We start from the raw sequence: 21,596 nt of genomic DNA on the forward strand, positions 1-21,596 counted from the left end.
CGTTTCACAAAACTGTGCCCAGATGTGCTGTTCAAGCTGTTATAGCCTAAGCATGTATACTCTGCTAATCATCAAGTTGATGAGCCTGAACAAAAAAAATCCCAGATCTCAATACCTGATGTGTTCAAAATGTGGGTCAGAATTTTGCAGCTTGAACTGATTTCAGTTCAGCCCCAATCCTGCAAACACTAATGCACCATGTTTAATTTTATTACCATGAGACCCTCTGAGGATTACTTACAATACTACAGTTAAACACATAGACCAGGACTTTATTTTGCAACTACTTGAATCCCTCTACTGCAATCCTTGTTGCTATTATGATTTGGAACCCTATAGTCCTACAGTTTAACCCATTTTACTTGAGACTTCACGGTGGGTTTAAACAGAAGCCTCAGAGATGAATGGTAAATGAAATTGTGCCTTTTCAATGTTAATTACAAACAAAAAGTTTGAACATGCTCATTTTGTGGTTTAGAAATCATTGCTAATGTCATATTTAGTCTCATGTGGCTCTTTGAAATGTAAACTGTATTCAGCGAATCAAGTGAAGTATTTCCATTTCAGCAAAGCATAGGAAGAAACCTCTAAAAGTGCCAACCTTCTTTTATATTTAAACAAATCTTATATATGCTCTGCATTCCTAACAGTTTTTTTTGTTTAGTCTTGTTCTAAAATTTTTCTAGATAATTTAACTCCTTATCTCTAGCCTTCTTCAGTCTTTACATCTAAGACTCTCTCAGTGTCTGTGTTGATTCCAGAGGGCAGGGTTGACGGTAAGAGCTTTTAGGTTTCTTTCAGTGGTGTAGAGATTATTGATTTCAGGTCACAGTTTGAATAGCAAGCCAAAAATGGGTTGTGATGGAGGATGAGTTAACTAGTGCAGATAAAGTAAGAAGTGATCTAAATCTTCGTCCAACACTTTAACTGACCCATATTGAACTGTGTGTTCTACAGTTTTCTAGTAGTCTTACATGTACAACACTTAGGACTATACAAACAAGTTGTATTCTTTCTAAGACCATGTAGCATAATCTGGATAAAAATATTACAATAGCGAATGCTTTAAAAAATCACAACCTACAAATATTGTGTTTTGTTATTTCATAGACTATCAGGGTTGGAAGGAACCTCAGGAGGTTATCTAGTTCAGCCCCCTGCTCAAAGCAGGGCCAATCCCCAATTTTTGCCCCAGATCCCTAAATGGCCCCCTCAAAGATTGAACTCACAACCCTGAGTTTAGCAGGCCAATGCTCAAACCACTGAGCTATCCCTCCCCCCCATATTTGCAGTATAAAACAGTATGCCATTTAGACCTGCAGTTTAGTTTATCCAGTGATGGACAGATTGTCATTATGGGGTGTTTGTTAGACATGAGCCGAAGCTGTAGCATTCAGATCCATATCCAAGTCTTTCCATTATTGAGATATGTTCAGATACAGAGTTTTGACCCACTTTAGAAATAGGGTATCAACCCTCAAGATCAAATCTAACTCCAAATTACCATAAAGTTCCAGAGTATTTGGATCTGGGGTTATTGTCCAGACCCACCAGTTTCTTTTTCAGTTGTGCGTGTGTGCAGTTTGGAGAATCTATAAAATCAGTCACAATTCATAGGTTGTACATAAACTCTGTGTATAACTCTAAACTTCAGTGGGTATTGAATCAACCATTTGCTAGCAAAAACTGGTCATGTATCTCATGAACCCTGACTAGAAGCCACTACAGGACAATCAAAAAGTCATTAACATTGAATGACTGTGCCCTTGCAATACAATAGGTCCGATAAAGAGGGTGTCAAGCTGCAAGAAATAATTTTTTCCAGTCTGGTCTTCAGTTGGGTAGCAACCAAGCAATGAATTGCTTGATGAGGGTCCTTGATCACCTGAGGGGGGCCTTGAGGCTGACCAGGAGGGTTACACAAGAGAGGGAACTGGAAGTTACAAACAGACATGGTCTACTCTTAGCAGTTCTCTCACCAACCAGAACAATAAGTCAAAACTGGACAGATGGACAGGAGGGTCTTAGATTGATCAAAATTCAAAGAGCTCTTGGAAGGACAGTGGTGGGAAGGTTTTTGTGTGAAGTTATGTTACTTCTTTTCCACCTGAGCAGCTAATCAAAGTTCAGAGCCCTGGGAATGTTCCAGCTGGAAGTAGAAATTGATGGAGCCTAATATGTTCTTTTATTTATTTATAAGACACAAGATTCTGCTTTTCTGAACGCAGGAGGAAACAAGAACAAAAGGAGCAGTTTCTTAGCTTCCAACCCCAAGCCTCTTTAGCCAACACCAGACCCAAAAGCTCTCTCTAGATTTTTCCAGGATCACACTATACTTGCAGGCTGCTGCTTGGCTTTCTTCCTCCTCTAAGTCTTTCACAGTTTCCATCTTTTTTCTCTCTCTCTCTCACCCACACACCCCACCCACAAACCTCAGCAAAAGCTCTCTGCCCACTCAGTCCAAAACGTCTGGGTAGATTCACAACCTCCTTTTGTCTTAGGTGAAGGTCTTGTGATTAAATCATCCTGACAGTTATATTAATTGAACAGTGTGTTCACACCCAGTCTCAAAGAGGTTTGTGATCAATGCTGTCAAAGGTACCTCTCAGCATAACATTTATTATTTTTGCATGGATCTGCAAGTCTCTTATGTTTTTGCTGAGTTAAATGTGTGTGTATTTAGCAGTTCCTTTGCAGAGTTAGTATGTTTGCTTACGCTGTCATGCACCCTCTGAAGATGAAATCAGTGAACCAGAAGGTCCACAGCCTTGGTGGGCTCTGGGAGCATGCAGCAGTTCCTGGGGAGGTGTGGGAGAGCCAGAGCTCGCATCAGGGCCTTGGCAATTGTATTGCATGTCCCTACTACTAAGGGGGATGTATGTCTAGAGGCCCAGAGCCGGACAGACCGTGCCTAAACTTTGCCTAATCCTACCAAGCCAACAGAACACAGGGGACCCCCGGGTTTAGGTCCAGTACAGCTGCCTAGTGAGTGTCCAGCAGCATGCACTTATCAGGTTTGTAACAGTGTGTTAACAGACACTGGGAATAGAAGGATTGTATGGTTCATTTACTCGTGTTTAAAATGGCTGATTCTGCATCTACTTATGTCAAGAACTTTAATGAGAGCAGGATCCACTGCTAATTTCTTTTTAAAAAGAAGGTAAAGAGTAAACATACTCCAAAAATTAGACTCAAATTATTATAGCAGTAACTTTCAAGTAACTGTCTTAAAGACATGGATATTGCAGGTCATTGGGTGGTTTGCACAGTGTCTCTAACTCTTATGATTTTATTAAGTGTCTCATGATATTTGGTGTTTCAAGTCCCAGCTCCTGGGAACATGTGATTACATGAGAGGTTCAGTTTTTATTTTAAAAAAGTAAGGGCTTGTTTACACAAATAGTTTGTGGCATGCTGGGCTGTAAATATACCTCACACTAGCTTGCTGTACATTAAGTGTACACCCTACTCCATGCACTAAAATGGAGTACACTAAAGTGCACTATTTGAAAAGGAAATAAAGCACACTAGGGAACTATTAGTGCACAGCAGCTGGGTCCACCTGTATACTTAATGTGCAGCAGGCTAGTATGGGATAGATTTACACCCCAGCTTGCTGCAAACCAAGTGTTTGGGTGAAAAGTCCTAAGTTGTAGCCCTCATCATTGTAGAGAGAGGTTAGTAAACAACCACCTGTGCACCCGAAAAGCTCAAAAAACAAAAGGCAAATCAAGATTTTAATTATTTTTTAAATCTCATGATTTTTAAGTCAATCTTATGAATACTGGGGGGCCTTACTCACGGGTTTTTAATGTTAGGGGTTGGCAGTACTCTGCAGTAAGGTACAGAAGATTTCTGTGTTTCATTATAAGTGTGAGCAGTGGTAATGCACAAGCAGAGAAGGACAAATACCATTTTCCCCCCCCTTGTAAATATTTGCTCAGATAGAAAATGGAATTTGATTTTCTTGCTGTGGTGCCCCTCATGTTTGCTTTCTGCAAATATTTTTGCAAATGAATTTACTAACAGGAAATAGTCATATTAAGTTCTGAGAAAGCATAAGAGAATATTCAAGGAAAATGAATTCCCAACTCCTTGGTGAGAATTAAGTTCAGATGAGACTACTAACAGTTACACTTTTCCAATGAAGGAACAGAAATAAAACTGACCTAGGTATCCAGCCAAAGCTAACCAACAGAGATTGAATTTCAGGTATTTGAAATTTACAATGAACAAAAAATTGCACAGACCAAGAATTATTTTTAGACATTATTAGGAGAATTACATTGAGTAAATATTAGAGAAAGTTGAAAGCTACTCACTGACAATTTGTGAGCAGAAAGTCAGGCTAAATTAATTGAGTAACCTTACTACAAAAAATTCTTATATGTAGGTATAAATAAGGTTAATCCCTATGTGTGGTCTTCCACACAGAGCAGAAATAAATCTATACAACCCCTTGTTATGCACAGAATAAAAAGGAGCAGCATGTGGTCAGTGAATTAAAGTGTCTGGAAGAAGATGTTGGCATAAATGTAAACGAGTCACTTAATTACACGCTCATCTTTTTGGTTTTACTCCTGCTACTAGAGAAGGGTAATTTAGAAGGAACATTCTCATTACTGCAGGATTGGAGTCCCCTGTGCTTCTGTTTCTATTCATAGCAAATAAGGCTGCAATAAGATGCTATACATGTCCTGTACAGGCTCTTGTCATATATATATGACCCCAGGATTTTTATATATATATATATATATATATGTGTGTGTTTTATTCAGCACTGACATTTTACTGAATCTTGAAACGTGGTGAATCTTCCTCACCAAGATGGTGTATCCCATAGAGACTTCTCAGCATGCTGAAAATACCTATTAATTAATTAATTAGTAAATCCATTTAATATCCTTAGATAATGTGCTATTACTACACATGAAAAGTTACAGTTTTCTGAGCTGTTTTTATTTATTCTGTTGTACTATTCTGGTTTCTTAAACAGACCATTTCGTTTCACTGCAGAAAAATGAAACTTTGGCTCAACAGCTTACTTCTGTAGATCTGGCATGGCCCTAGGTTCTGAGGAAGATAGGCTGTAAACACAGATGGCAAAAACTTTTCCATTTGATGCAAAAAAATGACTCAGTTCATTGACTTAGCACATCCTTCTGGCTTTCATCGAGCTAGAATTTTGTGATTTTGAGATCTATGTTATGAACACATTTATCAAAGTGATTTAAAAGAACAAAAAGTAGTTCCCATTACATTTAATTCTCTAATCATAATGAATCACCTGCTGGCTCATTGCTGGCCAGTGTGCTAACCCCCACTGCAATATTCAACCATCAAATGGCATAATCTCCCAGCATAGAAAAAGGGGAGTACTGTCTGGCTACATTCACGCTTCACACCAGTGGCAGCAGCATGTAATATACATGTAGTTACATGCCATGGTGAAAAGCAGGCTGCATCCATGCTGTGGCGTGTAGCTGTGTGTGTCAACGAAAGGGTCCAGGCAGTGGAGAGCTGGCCAGAGTCTTTCCCTGCTGCCTCTCTGTGCCAGAGCCCTTCCCTGCTGCTAGAGCCTTTCCTTGTGGCAGGGAAAGACTCCAGCAGTGGTGAGGCAGTGGGATACTACACTGCTAAAAATAGCAATGTAGACAGGAGAGGCTTGGGTATGTAGAGAGCCATGTAGAGTACATACCCCCAAGGGTTCAGGCATGTCTTTATTTGCCTAAGCAGTGACTCATTACCTACACTGCTACTTATGCCTGTGCAAGCTGGGAGTGCAGTGTTGGTACTCTACATGCTGCTGTAAGGAGAGTGCAGTGTAGATTTAGCTTCAGAGGGGAGCTGACTCAGGAGGGAATCTGTGGCTTTGGTTGAGAAGGAGGCCATAGAAAACGCTGGGCAGCTCAGGAACTGAGAAACAAGCTGCTGCTGGCAGGTGGGACAGCCAGGAGTGGCCCTCAACTAGGGAAGCCATGTGATGACGCCTGAATTAAGCTACAAGTTCTGAACAAAAAAGAACTGGACTTTAGGTGGGATCTGCAGGTGGGATTGCCTCTGGGAGAGGGGCGGTCAGAGTGAGTAGCCCTGGCACTAGGCCTGAGGAGCCCCAGCTTCGTACCCCTGGGCGACTGCACATAGGGGCTGAGTTAGGAACGGTTGGTTCATCTTTTGCAATTTAAAGCAATTGCGCCTAGGATAACTGCAATGTTTATCTCTACCTCCCCACCCCCTATTAAAGCAATCCTCTGTTCTCCATCAGCCCCTGTGAACGTTTATGGGAACCCAGTGAGAGCTAGTGCTCCTGCACGCACAGTGCTCACCTCTGAACATGTGGTACACCCAGCACGTTACCAAACATGGAGGGGACAGCACTTACACGGGCTCCCTGTAAAGGGGCTGGTCACAATAATTCTTCCAAGCAAATATGACTGGCTGCCAACAATGATAAGGTTTATGAGCCTAGACCAGACAGCAAACTGTGGTAGATTTGGGGGGATTTGTCTGTTTTGTTTCTGAGAACTAAATTTGGCCTTTTTGCACTCCCCTAAACTTGAGAATCAATACAAAGCATTGATCTTTTTTGGGGGGGAAAAAAAAGGAATTTTGTGTAAGCAGTGAGCAGGGCCTTGCAAGCGAATTAAAATAAAACAAGGTAAATCTTCTTCTGACCTTACACTTGAATCTTTTAAAAATTTTAATAAAGTTCACTTTTTTTTTTTTTGTCTGCTTCTGCACTTCTTTGTTCTGGTTGGGATCAAAAATGGAAATGACGGAGGCTGTGGGAAATGACTGTGGGAAAGGCTGTCCTTGCAGTATTTCTGGTTGTAATCAGGTGTACTGGCCTTTTAAGGCTGCTAAGAAAACTCTTGTACTAGTGCTTCATGTTCCAGCTTTTCCTCTTAAAAATGTGGAGGGATAGTAGGAGGGACACAGTGAAGGAGGGAGAATGATCTCATGAAAGCAGTCAGGATTTTGAAATGAAGCTCAGGCTAGAGACTGGTTTTCGGGTCTGTCAAAGGCCAAAGTTCAGTGAATTGCCCTGGCTGGAACTCTGCTCAATAGGAAGAGAAGTTTGGTTGGGGCAGTTCACAGCAGGACTCTGTCTGAGGAACAGGAGAGCAGGGATGCTGGGAAATGTAGTCCCTTCTAGGATTCATGTTGTAGTTTTAGCTTGGGAGAAGGCATCCTGGAAAAATGTGGAACTTGGCCCTTTTCACAGTTATAGAGAAATCTGAGAGAGGGGAGGTTATGCTGATGGGGCTGAAACTTATGTGCAAGTAAACTTCATTGTTCTGCAACTGTGGATGGTTTTAACATTAACTTTGTTTGTTTTTAAAAAGGTGTTAGGCAAACTGAAATAAAGCCAGAAGAATTATTTTTACAAGTTCCAGAGATATACACAGGTGATGAGTGCCCACCCCATACCAGATCTGGAGGGGTTAAAGTGGCTAGGCAGGCCAATTAACTGCCCAGGCTGCTCCTGAAGGGGGGTAGGGGAGCAGGCCACTAACTGGAAACAGGCTCAGCTGGGCAGGAACTGGAGGGGCCTGTATAAAGCCCAGGAGCTGTGAGAGGCAAGAAGTTACTAGGCAGTAGTCTACACTTACTCCCCCAGAGAAGGGCGTTTGGGGTGGTAAGCCCAGCAAAAGAGGGAAGATGAATAATTAGAAAGAAGCCCAGTGAAACAGTAGCAAGCGATAGGACCTTATGGACCGTGGTTGGTTATTATAGGATCCCTGGGCTGGAACCTAGTATATAGGGTGGATCTGTGTTCCCCTACCAGCCACTGGGAAGTAGCACAGGGTGTTAGAGATGCTAGTCAGGCAGTTGGTCTAGTAGAACTTTGATTTCCCTGGAAAGGGAGGACCTTAGTGACCTGGCTGAGGGCCAAGCCACAGACCAGAAGCTACTGCTCCACAAATGAGAGAAGCTCCAGGGTGATAGAGACTATAAGCAAAGAGCTGCCAGGAGGAGGTACCACTTGTGGTGAGTGGATCCTCTGACAGTACTTTTTTGCATGGCCTGGCTCACTAGCCAAATGGGGAATAGTACAAATACTTCCTATTCTATATGATAGGTGTACATATCATTTCACAAACATTTGAGTAAAATGCACAACACCCTGCTCAAGTAGTAAAGAATTAGTCTGATTTTTACAGGTGAAGAAATTGAGGCACAGGAAGTTTAATTCACTTCGTCTAAAATTAGACGAGCAATTCAGTGACAGATTAAGGAATGGAACCCAAATCTCCTGACTTGCTCAGTCTTGTGATTTAAACGCTATTTAATACTCTCTCCCAAGAGGAAGTATAGGACATGTTGAGTATGTTATGAGCTATGGATAATCTGGCTAAAAAATGAACATAGAATGTTTACAAAACTGAAATTTCAACCTTTTTGCAGTTATCCTCTCAGTAACAATATCATTCATTTTAGCACCATTCCTCACAGTGCATCCTCATCTGATAGTAGACATTACTACTGCTTCCTGTAAACTAGTTAGTGGGACATACCATAAGGTACACTCTAATCTACTCAAGCTCACACTCTAATCTTTCCAGCTATTTAGTATACCTTTGCAGTTAGAAAGCTTTAAGTCCAGTGGCTGCTTTTTTTATTATGACAGAACCCTCTTTGTCCTCATCCTCATTCTTCTTTTGTACAAAAAAAGTTTTTAATTAACTGAGGCAAAGAAGAGTATAATCATTAAAGACACTGCAGCAGGTAGTGTCACCTTGCATCTTAAGGCATAAATATTTAAAGGTGAGTAATAACTGTTGGAACAATTTACCAGTGGTTATGGTGGATTTTTTCCATCCCTGACAATTTTGAAATCAAGATTGTATACTTTTCTAAAAGATCTGCTCTAGGAATTATTTTGGGGAAGTTTTGACCTGTACTCTGCATAAGCGGGGGAATAGTCCCGCTATTGTGGGGAACTTTCCTGGCTTCTGCACTACCCTGGTGAAGTGGGCTAGCGAAAGGATCTGAGTCCTCGCTGCCACTTCCTTTTCCCAGTGGCCTCCCTGCCCTTGAGGACTCCCCTTCCCCTCTCCTGTCTGGCAGAGTCCTCGTAACCCCAACAAGGCTGGGCCCAGGATTCCTGGGGGGCTCAACCCCCAACCCTGCTGTGGTCACCTAGGACAGGGGCTAGGGTGTCCCCACTTCGGGGTACTCTCTCTGCACTGGGCACTGCTCTGACCCACTGATCAATACATACAATTTGAAGCAAATGCAAGTTATTTAACCAACAATTAATTTTAAAAAGAATACGGGAAAATGGGAAAGGTTAAAGGAAACACATCACCCCGCTCTGTGGCAGGGAACATCACAAACAGTGTCTCTGCAATGTCAGGTCAGTTCACGGTCTGTTCCTTGTAAGTCCCAGGCCGCCTTCTCAGGCCCTGGCTGTGCTGCAGGGATGCTGTGGATTGGACACTCGCTCTGGTGGTGGCTATACGCTCTCAGGCTCTAAGTGGTAGGACTCTTCTTCCCAGTGTTTGCCCCCGCCCTGTCGGGGTTACGATCCAAGCCTGGCCTGCAGAGCCTCTTGGCTGAGGTGTCTCCCCATGCTGGGCCCACTGCTCAGGGTCCCCCCTTGCTCTCCCCATCTGCTCACGACACCCGGCTCTGGACTGCTCCAGCCCCAGCTCCAACTCCTCTCTGCCTCAGCACGGCTGCTGCTCTGCCTCCAGCTCCCTGGGCTGCTTCTCTGGCCGCTCTGGTTGCTACAGCTCTGCTCCCAGGACAGGTCTGCTTTGCAGGCTGCTTCTGTGACTCTGCTCCCAGCACTGACCTGCTTCCTGGGCTGCTTTTCTGGCCCCTCTGGCTCTGGTTGCTGCAGCTCTGCTCCCAGGGCAAGTCTGCTCTCTCTGGGCTGTGCCTCTGGCTTTGGGGATGCAGCTCTGCTCCCAGGACAGGGTCTGCTCTCTCTGGGGTGCTTTTCTGATCCCTCTGGACCTGGCACAGCTCTGCTCCCCAGCTCAGCTCGGCCCCCTGCTTTCTCCTTAGCTCAGCCTCACTCTGTCTGACCCAGGCAATTCCAGCTTACACGAAGGACAGGACCTCCCTGGCCTCCTGACTCCCTGATTAGCCTGCCCGCCCTGTCATTCAGGCTGACCTGGAGCATCGGCCTTTCCCCATTGCTCCTAGGGACTGGCAGTCTCAGAGTCCTGATTCCCCATCGACCCTTCCCCCTTTGAGTACTGGGAGCTAGCAACTAAAACACCCCCACTGAATGTTAGTAAGGGGGCAACAGTCCCCTTACATATGGAGGAAGTCAGACTAGATTATCTCAATGGTCCATTCTGGCCTTAGAATCTATGAAACCTGTCTAATGTCACCCCCAGCAATGTACCTCTGACCAGGGAAGGAGACAAATAGAATATGATTGAGAGAAGAAAGAATGGTGCACAAAATAGTTTATTAATTGAATGCTTGTTTGGGGAGAAGAAAGGGAACCTTGTGTGGCAAAATTAGATTGGATGGCTGTCATGTTTGTATACTGTTGTGTTCTCTTTTTTCTTTTTGCCTTTGATCTGGATTTTTATTTCTACTGGTATTAGAGCAAAATAAATGTGGCAAATACATAAGCAATTGAAAGCATGCTTAGGAAAGTGCTAGGCAACCTTAACTATACTGGTCCTGTCTATACTATAGGCAGGTAAGTGTAGGGTGACCAGATGTCCCATTTTTAAAGGGACAGTCCCATTTTTTGAGACTTTTTCTTATATAGGTGCCTATTACCCTCACCACCTCTCCTGTTTTTTCACAGTTGCTATCTGGTCGCCCTAGGTAAGTGTCTTGTACTGCTTGTCTTGTTACTTTTTTTAAAGTCTTGAATCTTTGTCCACACGCATGAAGAGGGAGACTAAAATTTTTTTTTTAATCTTTTGGTGGTATTCTTTGGGGTCTCTCTGAGAGGTTTACATTCCCTCCTAACCCTGTTAGAGCATCTCATAATGGAGGAAACAGCTGCTTATGTTATGTTTTCCTCTTTTCTTCCCACCCCCTTTTCTGAATAAATGAAAGTTGCTGGATTGATAGGCCTAAATTTCAAATTTCATCTCTGTGCAGACTTCCCCATGTTGTCAGGTTAATATGATTCAGATCTGAGCAAAATGACCATTTTTTTGGGTTCCCTTAAACATCTGGCTGCCACTGATGGATCCTGCAATGAGCTCCATGCAGGGAGATCCATGAATCTTTGCAGAGCTCAATACGGAATGTGGTATTATTAGCAAATAAAACATGTGCCAGGTAGAATGATTGCTGGGATAAACAAAAGGTTGTGTGTGTGTTTATTTTTTTTAAATAAATGAGAGAGCAAGAACAAAACCAACCAAATAATTTCAATCAACATAAAACACCATTACTGCTGCAGTTCCTGAATGCATTCATGAAAGCTCTCATGTGCGGAGCTGTGTCTAACTGTGTCTTGTTTAATTTGACCACTTATAAAACTAACTTTTTCCAACAGGGCTGTTACCTTGAAAAACATTTTTATATGTCTGAAATGTCCTTTTATTTTTTTTCCTCTACTCAAGCTGCTTTCTACATATATCACGTTCTCAGGTTGTTGGTTTTGCTTGAGTAAAGTGATCAGAATTAATCTCTAATTGCACCAAAGGGGAGGCTGGGGGGAGTTGAGAGAGCTGATTAAAATTTTAAGGATAAAACAGGCATAAAATAATTCATTCCATTTCATAAATTGGGGGAGGGGCATTTCTATTGACAAAGAAAATAGGGATATATTTGTCAGAGTTCACAGTTCAACAGAAAGGCAATATTGCCTTTCAGATGGAACTCCTGGATTCTACTTTCAACTCATTCACATTCAATGTGTGACCTTGTACAAGTAGTTTAACTTCTCTCTGCAGCTATAAAATGAATACCTTATCTATCTCACAAAGGTTAATTAATGAGGCTAAATTTTTTTAAAGCAAGTTGATATCCTTGCATTAGGTAAGTGTAAAAGTGTTATGATTAAGCTTCTAGCTGCCTTGTCTGAAATATATGCACATTCTATGGAGTAATATTATATATTCTATTTTTTACTAAAGTCTGAACATTTTTGTTAAAATATTCTCCATTTATGGTTGTGAAGATTAAGAATAATATTCTAGCCTTAGATAATTGCGCTTGGCTCTGACTCCATTAAATAACTTGGCCATATCTGAAGGAAGAATATGGCCTTACCATCTGTGTTGGGGGGGTGGGAAAACACTTTCTGTTTGGCACTGAGAATAAAGATGTATGGGAGTTTTATTAAAACTCAACTCTAATAGGATTTGAACTTGCTACCATTGAAATGGAAGCACTTACCCACTAGGTTACATAAACTTTGCTTAAGGGTTTTATTCTGGCCACCAGATGGAGCTCGTATTGTTTTCTGAATAGGATAGAAACATACTGAGAATAACAAGGAAAAAAATCATAAACAATTAAATATAGTGGGTGATTGAGCTCAGTGTGTCATCTAGTTCACACTGGCATTCACATACATGATAGATTGTAAGTGTCCTCAGAACAATGCAAAGGCCTCTGACCTGCAGAACAGACAAAATGAGAGAGGTAATATATTTTTATAGGACCGACTTCTGTTGGTGAGAGAGGCAAGCTTTTGAGCCTACACAGAACTCTTCTTCAAGCTTGTCTCTCTCACCAACAGAAGCTGATCCAATAAAAGATATTACCTCACCCACCTTGTGTTTCTAATATATTGGGCCTAACATGGATACAACAACAGTGTTTTAATGAAGGAAAGACAGCCACACTTAGGCTTGGCTCTTTCCTCCTTCAAACGGTCTTGAAAATATCCTCTTCCATTGGTCTGATATGCAGTAACTCTTCCTCTATTGGCACCTGGTATTATACATTCCTGTTCAATAGTATTAAATTACATATCTTAGAGTAAATACTAAGCTCTTTTGTTACAGACAGGTGTGTTCTCAGTTATCACTCAGAATTAATTAGTGTTTTGGTTTTTAACAAAAACAACACTATCATTGCTCAGCATTGGCCTCTGTTCCCACTGAAATTAAAGGGAATTTTACCATTGACTTGGGAGCCGAGTTAGGCCAAGGAGAGCCTTTGAAAACCCCTCTTTACATTGCATACACTTTAGGGCTCTATTAATTTAGAAGTAAGGAACCTCTTAAAAATAACTTGGCATATGCATTTCGTATGTCTCTGTGTGTTTAAAAAAAGCCCCAAAACCCACGAAGTGCCAGATTCTGATCCCTTTACTTCTCTTGTGTAGTACCATACTCTAGAAGTAGTCCCATTGATTTCAGTGGAATTACTATCTTATCTAAGAGATCCTTCCTCACACTTCATGGTATCACAGACTGACCGCAAAAGAATAAAAGTTTTCAGTAGTGCTAGGTCAGTACTCAAGATTTCCATGGCATCTGGTCCCATATCAGTCTGGTGACTGAAGTAAAGTTATAAAAAAGAAGAGTATTCATGTTACTGCCCTATCCTGCAAGATCTTATGCAGCGACTGCAAGGTTAGGGCCTAGAAAGGTATATCCAAATTTGACTGGGAATGCCTCACCTCATCAGCTCGCCTGATCTTTCACAAAATATCTGATTTCATTTTTTTTAAATAAAGCCCTTTGTTTCATCAGGCTTTCATATCATTCTAAATCTTGTTTCCTCACTAAATTCTCACACTGGTAACTATTTCTTCTGGGTCATAGTTTGTGTCTTTGGAGACCATTAGGAAGAATGTTATTTTAAAACTGTTCTATTATGTATTTACTAATTTGAAAATTTCACACGGAAGGAAAGCTAGAAACTGAAGCTGTACTCTTTGGCCTAATGACCACGATCAATTCCATCTCTGTAGTTTCACAAAAAAGGTATATGTGTAGCAGTAGTCAGATGATTGGCACATTGGTTGGGTTAGGTATTAACAGTTGAAGAATCAATGCCACACTCCAATAAAGATTACAAAATAGAATACTTCATGTAAGCACCATAAAAATACATACATCTCTTGTGCCCCTTTCTTGTTACTGCTAGTAACAAATACTTATGCATAGAAGGGAGTTCTCTGTTGTGATCAGTCTGCTCATATTGCCTGATTAGTGGTGGTTTGACATACGTGTTCATGGTAATGAATTGTAATGTAATGTCACAAATATAGATTGTGACTTCACAGAGCTTCTGCAGCAGAAAGCAGAGTTGGTTTTATATAACTGTGGATTGGATTTTTTTTTAATAAAAGCAAAACCAAGAGTCGTTCCAGAGCCAGGTTCCGTTTTATCTGAACCCCCAAAGTTTGTGGGAGGCTTAAGTTTCAAATGTTTCTAATTTGAGCAATTATCCCAGAAACTGAGGTGTGTAAAAAATATTGTACGTAAAAAAAAAATAAAAATCTTGGAACGGATTTTTCATTGCCCTTCACGTTAGTCAATCCTTTACACTAGGGCTAAGTGGGTATAAAATGCTACAAAATCAGAATGCTTTCCTTTTACTCACTTTTGCACTAGTGTAAATGATTACATGAGGTGTAGGGCACCAGAGTATCAGAGGGGGGAAAATAAACACACTTTCCTCTCAATTTTTGGTGTCATTCACAACAATTAATAGAAAAGCTCTTCCAGATGACAGTTATGGATGGGGAAGTTTCCAGTGCTCATAATATAGGCTGTGATCAACTCATTTCCACAGGGGAACCCCAAAACAGCAGCAGAAGGCCTTACTTGAATAGCCTAGCAACTGTAGTAGAGCATGGAGGGATGCTTTCAAAAGTGCCCTTAAATAATAAGCACTTCTGTGCATTCCTGCAATCTAGGGACTCCAGAATGACCACGCTGCCCCTTTAAGCAAGAGGGAGGAGGCAGGCATTGTCCGGCTTACTGAGGGAAAGGGAACAGAACTTTACGGGGGAAGAGGGTAGTGATGGAGGGGTTAAAAAGGGGCTCCTATGAATGGTATGGTAGGGAGCCCACCCCCTTTCTTATAGCCTACCTTCCCCCTCCTATGAGGGGGAGTGTCGATGGTAAGGTCCCAGCAGTGGGTTCGCTTTGGGACCTGGATGGGAAAAGGGGAGGGCTGGTGGAAGCTTCTCTTCCCCCTGCCCCCCTTTCCGATCCACCCCCGGATAGTTATTGAATGAACATGGGGTTACCTGCACTGTACACTTTTGTCTGCCAAGTAGTTCCAGACATCTAATAATAAAGTTGTGGCCGGATTAAAACCATATCTAGTGTCTCCTGTCCTTTAGCTGTAGTTGGATAATAGCAACAGCAGCACTTAACTGATCAACCTGTAAATGAAAAGCAGCATTGCTACCTTCATTAATTAGCACATTATAGTAGAGGCAAGTTAAATGTTGGCCTAGAACTGCCACTGGCTGTTAGAGCTGTTTCTCATTTCATTGCTTATTCCTGTTACTTAAACAGCTGGAGTAGCCAGTGGCACCACCATGACTTCTGCCTTCCTACATCCTCAGAGTATTAACAAAGGAGCTGGTATCCTCATTGTCTTAGTTGACCTTTGTTCCCCTTGCCTCCATCTCTGTCCCTTTCCACGCCTGCTTTTGGCATCCGCTATTAATGGAAAGTAAGAAAGCAAAAGCCTCCAGTTGCCAAGTTGAATATAATTAAGATAAAGGAAGTTCGCATTGCTCCATGGCATTCCAGTTACATACAGAGTACTGGGTTATAGGCAGAGAATGCAACAGCCCCACTAATCAGTTAATAAAAGAAGAATCTCCTTAGTTCCCCCTAATGTCAACGATACTATTATTAGCTGATGTCAGAAGATTTTTCCCACCACCCCATCCCCTCTTAACAGGCTGTCATATGCTATTGCTGTTGAATTAAAATCAAACTCATAATTTATTTTGTTTAGGAAATTATGGGGAAAGCGGAATGGAAGCCTTCAAAGAGCTGGCTGCCCAAGAAGGCCTGTGCATCGCTCACTCAGACAAGATCTACAGCAATGCTGGTGAAAAGAGCTTTGATCGGCTGCTGCGGAAACTCCGTGAAAGGTTACCCAAGGCCAGGGTTGTGGTTTGTTTCTGTGAGGGAATGACCGTGAGGGGGATCCTCATAGCCATGAGACGCCTTGGAGTGCTTGGAGAGTTTCTGCTAATTGGAAGGTAAGTCTTTGACTCTCATTTCATTGTTCCCTCATGAGGATGCCAGCCCTCCATGCATGGACTGTGTTACTGTGGTTGCCTGTTACCGATATACCTTAATAATAAATTAAGAGGTGACAAGGTGGCAGAGCTGAACCCAGGAAGGGAGTGTAAAGCTGTCTTCCTAGTAAATCAGTATAATTTTGGTTAGTTTTTTCTGATGTAAATACTCACGTTTTTATGTTTTATAGATATGGACAACTTGATTGAGTATCGCGGGGGGGAGGGGATATATTTATATATGAAGCTTAAAACCTTAGCTGGGAGTGCTGTTTACACTCGGAATAAAGGCAAGATAATGTGACTAGGAAGCGAGATGTGCAGAGAAATATACTGTCCATTTTAACAATGAATGAGACATTGATCTATACCCTTTCTAAAGTTACAAAATGATTTTGGTTTCAGAGTAGCAGCCGTGTTAGTCTGTATCTGCAAAAAGAAAAGGAGGACTTGTGGCACCTTAGAGACTAACCAATTTATTTGAGCATAAGCTTTTGTGAGCTAAGAATTTTCTTATCCTTAAAAGGCAGAGCTGGCTCTTCTAGTTACATACCTTTATGCTAAGTCTTGGATCAACATCCCAGGACACTGATCTTATTTTACACAGTCTTTTTTAAACCTAGCATATTTATGATGAGATAACTTAACCATTATAGTAAGTATGTGTGCCTGTTTCATCGATTTTTTTCAGGGGAACAGCTTGAGCATGTGTATATGATATTTAATGTCCTATAGGTATAAGGCAGATCCAGGTCAATACATTAGTTAGTGAAGTCAGAGATGCTCTCCATTGGTTCCACTTTGTTTGCCTGTGTATTTTAGGTCTTGCATTGAAATCTGATCCTTTCTTAGGTTCGCTCACATGAGGTTTGTCCAAGTTCTCCATTGTGGGTTGTGGTGGTTTTTAGTAGTTCCTACAGTTAAGCCACATTTTGGGGAATGTAATTATTACAAATAAAGTATCCTGGCACACTTTGGTAGAATGCCTCATCTGTCCTCCAAAATCCTCTCCATTTCCTCTGTTCTCTGTCACTGTTCATTGAGTCAGAGATTCAGAAGTCAGAAGATACCATTGTGATCATCTGGTTGGACCTACTATGTAACACAGGTCATAGAACTTCCCCAAAATTCCTAGAGCAAATCTTTTAGACAAATGTCCAGTCTTGATTTAAAAATTGCCAGTGATGAAGAATCCATCACACCCACTGGTAAGTTATTCCAATGATTAGTTACACTCACTTTTAAAAACTTAAGTCTTATTTCCAGTGTTATTTCCTGTCCAGTTTCAACTTCCAACTATTGGAGTGTGTTATACTTTTGTCTGTTAGACTGAAGAGCCCATTATCAAATATTTGTTCCCCACATAGGTACCTATAGGCTGGGACTAAATCACTTAACCTTCTCTTTGTTGCGCTAAGGAGCTCAATCTATTTAGGCTTATCACTATAAGGCATGTCTTCTAAGCCTTTATTCATTCTCATGACTCTTCTTTGAACCCTCTCCAATTTGTCAACATCCTTCTTGAATTGTGGATACCAGAATTGGACACAGTATTCCAGCAGTGGTGACGTCACTGCCACACACATAAGTAAAATAACCTCTCTGTGCCTACTCAAGATTCTCCTGCTTGTGCATCCCAGAATTGCATCATCACTTTTGGCCACAGTGTCGCACTGGGAGCTTGTGTTCAGCTGATTATCAACCAAAAACCCCAAAACTTTTTCAGTCACTGCTTCCCGAGATAGTTTTCCATCCTGTAACTATGGCCACATTCTTTGTTTTTAGCCATATTAAAATACACATTGTTTGCTTGACAACACCACCATTCTTCCTGTCACTAAGGCCCATCACTTAATAGCTATCTCTGACTTACTCTCCCTTGCGAAAAAACTCATTCAGGCCTTCTTCAGCTCCTGTCTTGACTACTGCAGCCTCCTCATGTCTGGCTTTTCTGACACATCCCTTGCCTTGCTCAGGTCTGTTCAAAACATGGCTGCTAAGATCATCTACCTTGTCTGTCACTCTGACCATGTCCTCCTTTGGGAATCTTACCATTAACTCCCTGTTTTCAACCACATCAAGTTTAAGCTTCTGTTGCCTGCCTTCAAGGGCTTTCACAACTCTGCCTTTTCTCCACCATTCGTTTTGCTTGTTTTCTTGTCTGTGAGCATGTTGGAGGAAGGGTTGCATCTTCCTGTGTGTGTGTAAACAGGGCCTACCATGTTGTGGGTGCTACCAGAATAAAAATAAAATAGTATTAAAAGTGATATACCTAAGAACTGTATCTATAATTTATTGTACCTCATTTCACATGGCTAGTATTTTCATAGCCTATAATAAAATGTTTCAGATTGTCACAAATGGTACTTAAGATCTGTTTACAGATACAATACAGTGAATCAAATAATCTAAATTTAACAAAATTCGCTTTTGTGTGACACTATCTCTGGCAGTTCAGTAAACTTGTTTTGCAGCTTTAGACTATTATCTACTCTGTTCATGTACTACATCTTGTTGCCACATAACAGATGTTTATAATCTAGTTTTTTAATGTCTTTTGTCATATTTCACTGATATGAAGCCTTTAAATTTTGTATTAGAACTTCTACCAGGTAGCATATTTCTATTAAGACCTCCATCCTTAAGGTGTCTGACTGTGAAACACTTTCCTCTATGGCATTATAAGTTTTATTAGAAATTCTCAACTGTTTTGTTTAGTAAATTGGAAATTTCATTGAGAATCATAGCGTGTTTTTATTCAGATATTTATGTACTTTTAGTTTTCTATATTCCATAAGCTTTGAGTGGTTTTTATTTAAAAAAAAAAAGTTGATGGGGTTGATCTTGTAATAAAGCAAACTGGTGATAACTTTACTTAGAGTCTGGATTGTGTCAGGCAACTGGCTGAGGTAAGAAATATAGGGCTCACAACATGCCTCATAAGCACTTACAAAGCTGTAAGAAAATACTTTCTTTGGATTGTCCTAATTAAGTGCTAAAAATGGCAGATCCAGCACTAAGCAGCAAATCATTATTCACAATTAAGTTGCAGTGATACTGCTGTGCCATAAATTTGGGTAGTTTAACACAAATGGGAACAGAGTCACACATTAACATTGCTCTGACACGATATTGGATGTCTTGCATTCAAATACACAGCTAAGCAAAAACAAAAGCCTTTAAAAAAGCAACTTTAATTGAGAGGAATGGGAGTGAATGTAAAAATCAAAATCTTTGCGGTACTAAGCTAAATGAAGCCCTTAATTTATCCACAGAGGCAGGTGCATTGTCAGCCACACAGTGAAAACCTCATAACTCTATCCTGACTCACTATACAAAAAAAAACCATTTTTAAGGGACACCTAGTATCACACAAATGCTATCTCTAGCAGTTCAGTAATCCCGTTTTGCAGCTTTAGACTATTTTCTACTCTGTTCATGTACTACATCTTGTTGCCACATAACAGATGTTTATAATTGTTCAGTTTTTAATGTCTTTTGTCATCACCTCAAGTTTTGTCTGCAGCTTCACTCTCAAACAGAATGGACTATGAGAAACAGCTTCTCTCTTAATAAACTAAATTCAAGGTATGGGAAAGGTGGTGTTGGGCCAAGCTTGGCTTTCAGTTATACTGATGTAAATCAGGAATAACTCCATTGATGACTTGGGATTTAAACAGGTTTTACACATTTGCAAATGAGAGCAAAGCCTGGTCCGTCATAAATATTACAAGAAGTTACTTGGTGCCTGTCTGGGGAGGGGACTGGTTCTTTTAGTGAGTTGGGCCTAGCCCCATCTGTGCTTAGTTATTGGGCCCTAGGTAATGGATTTGGGCTTGGTCTGGCAGTTCAGTTTGGTGATCAGGATCACCTGATAATAGCCCACATGTGGAACTTCCCCTAAGAGGGAGCCTGCTCCCCCAGTGAGAGATTTGGAGGGAGAAAGTTTTAGGGGAACTATTGAGTCCAGGAAGGGGCTGAAGTAACTGAGAAGGGGGGGGGTACACATTTTTTTGCCCAAGTTGACATTTGAACTGTGATATTATTTTAATAATTCAGACCCCAACCAGGGGTGGTGGTGATGGATAAGTGGCCTGGTGGTAATTTGAGAAACTGAAGGTGGGAAAACTGAAGCAAGTGGCGGGTCCAACATGGAGCCATGTATGATCCTGTTATATTGCCTTGTCTGAAATACTATTCACGCTTCTGGATAGCTTATTATGGAAAACAGATTACAGAGATGGAGAAGGTAGAATGATAGGCAATCAAAAGAATATAGGGATTTGGTAAAAGTAGCAATTTAAAATTTTACAATAACTACACCTTATTCAAAAGGAGTAGATGAACAGAGAGCTTATTAATATAGCCTACTTTGGTCCTTTCAGGACCTCTCTTTTCTGTTCTAATCATTTTAAGTATAGTAAGAAAGGGCATAGTACTAAAGAAATTCAGGTGGAGTTTCTTTAATATTAGTTACAATGTGGAATTAATTAAGGTAGCAAGAGAAGCAACTAAGAAACTCATCTAATATACTTATGCAGAACTCCTTAGGTCACAAAGTGCTTTGAAAATAAGGCCTTATGAGAATTTTGCAAGGTAGGGGAGTATCATACATATTTTGTAGAGTCGTAAATTGAGGCACAGAGCTCAAGAGACTTGCCAAACTAATGCAAAGTTTTTGTAGGTAATACACTGCCAGTGAAAGTCTGCGTTTAGAAGCAAAAAGTCCTGCCTCCCAGCCCCATGATTTCATCACTAGAAATCATTGCTTCCCCAGAGAAGAGGAAGATTAGATGAATATTTGGAGGTGAAAATGTTGTTCAGTAACTGAAATGTTTCCTAATTTCCTCCTATTCTAAGTGGCCTGTCTGTATATTGGGAACTTTAGTGAGTGTATTGGTATTTAAGGATGGGTAGGTGTTTGCTGTGTATGTTCTGAGGTACAGTGCTTTGTAACTTGATGTATAGGAGTGTAGGCATGTCCGGCCGGGGCCGTCATTCTCTGGGGCGGCGGGGAACCAGACCGCCTCGCTACTTCTGTCAGGTGTGTCGGGGAACTAGCCTGCCTGAGCAAAGAGTTCAATAGCAAGGCCCAGGCCCTGAGTCAGGGCAGGGCAACAAACAGTTAGTAGCTCAGGGCCCTCAGGCAGGGGCTGAGCTGAGTTCAATGGCAAACCCAGGCTCCTGGCTCCGAGCGGCCTCGGAGAGGGGGAGACTGCTACCCGCGAGATGGGTGGCAGGGGGGACTCAAGTCCACCCACTCCACTGCATCCCTCCAGAGATACTGAGTCTGGCCGGCATCCTCTAAGGGGTCACACACCATGGGCTCCTCGGGGTAACTGGCACTCGGTTGGCTTGGCGGCTCCTCTGGGTAACTGGCGAACAGCAAACTTGGCAGCAGCTCTGGGCTCGGGCTAGCTTTAGGCATTGGCTGGTA

At 41.5% G+C, this 21,596-nt stretch overlaps 1 protein-coding gene across 7 annotated transcripts in view; it reads left to right on the forward strand.

The window, feature by feature from the left end:
• GRM1 (glutamate metabotropic receptor 1) overlaps positions 1–21,596 on the forward strand; it is a 339,484-nt gene that overhangs the window by 40,942 nt on the left and 276,946 nt on the right. For all 7 annotated transcript variants that reach the window (XM_073337558.1, XM_073337560.1, XM_073337561.1 and 4 more), the window contains exon 3: positions 15,871–16,120. In XM_073337558.1, coding sequence (XP_073193659.1) covers positions 15,871–16,120 — 250 coding nt within the window. The remainder of the gene's footprint in view (positions 1–15,870; positions 16,121–21,596) is intronic.

This window comes from Lepidochelys kempii, chromosome 3, assembly GCF_965140265.1.
Source record: "Lepidochelys kempii isolate rLepKem1 chromosome 3, rLepKem1.hap2, whole genome shotgun sequence".
In the NCBI taxonomy this organism is placed as follows: domain Eukaryota; kingdom Metazoa; phylum Chordata; order Testudines; family Cheloniidae; genus Lepidochelys; species Lepidochelys kempii.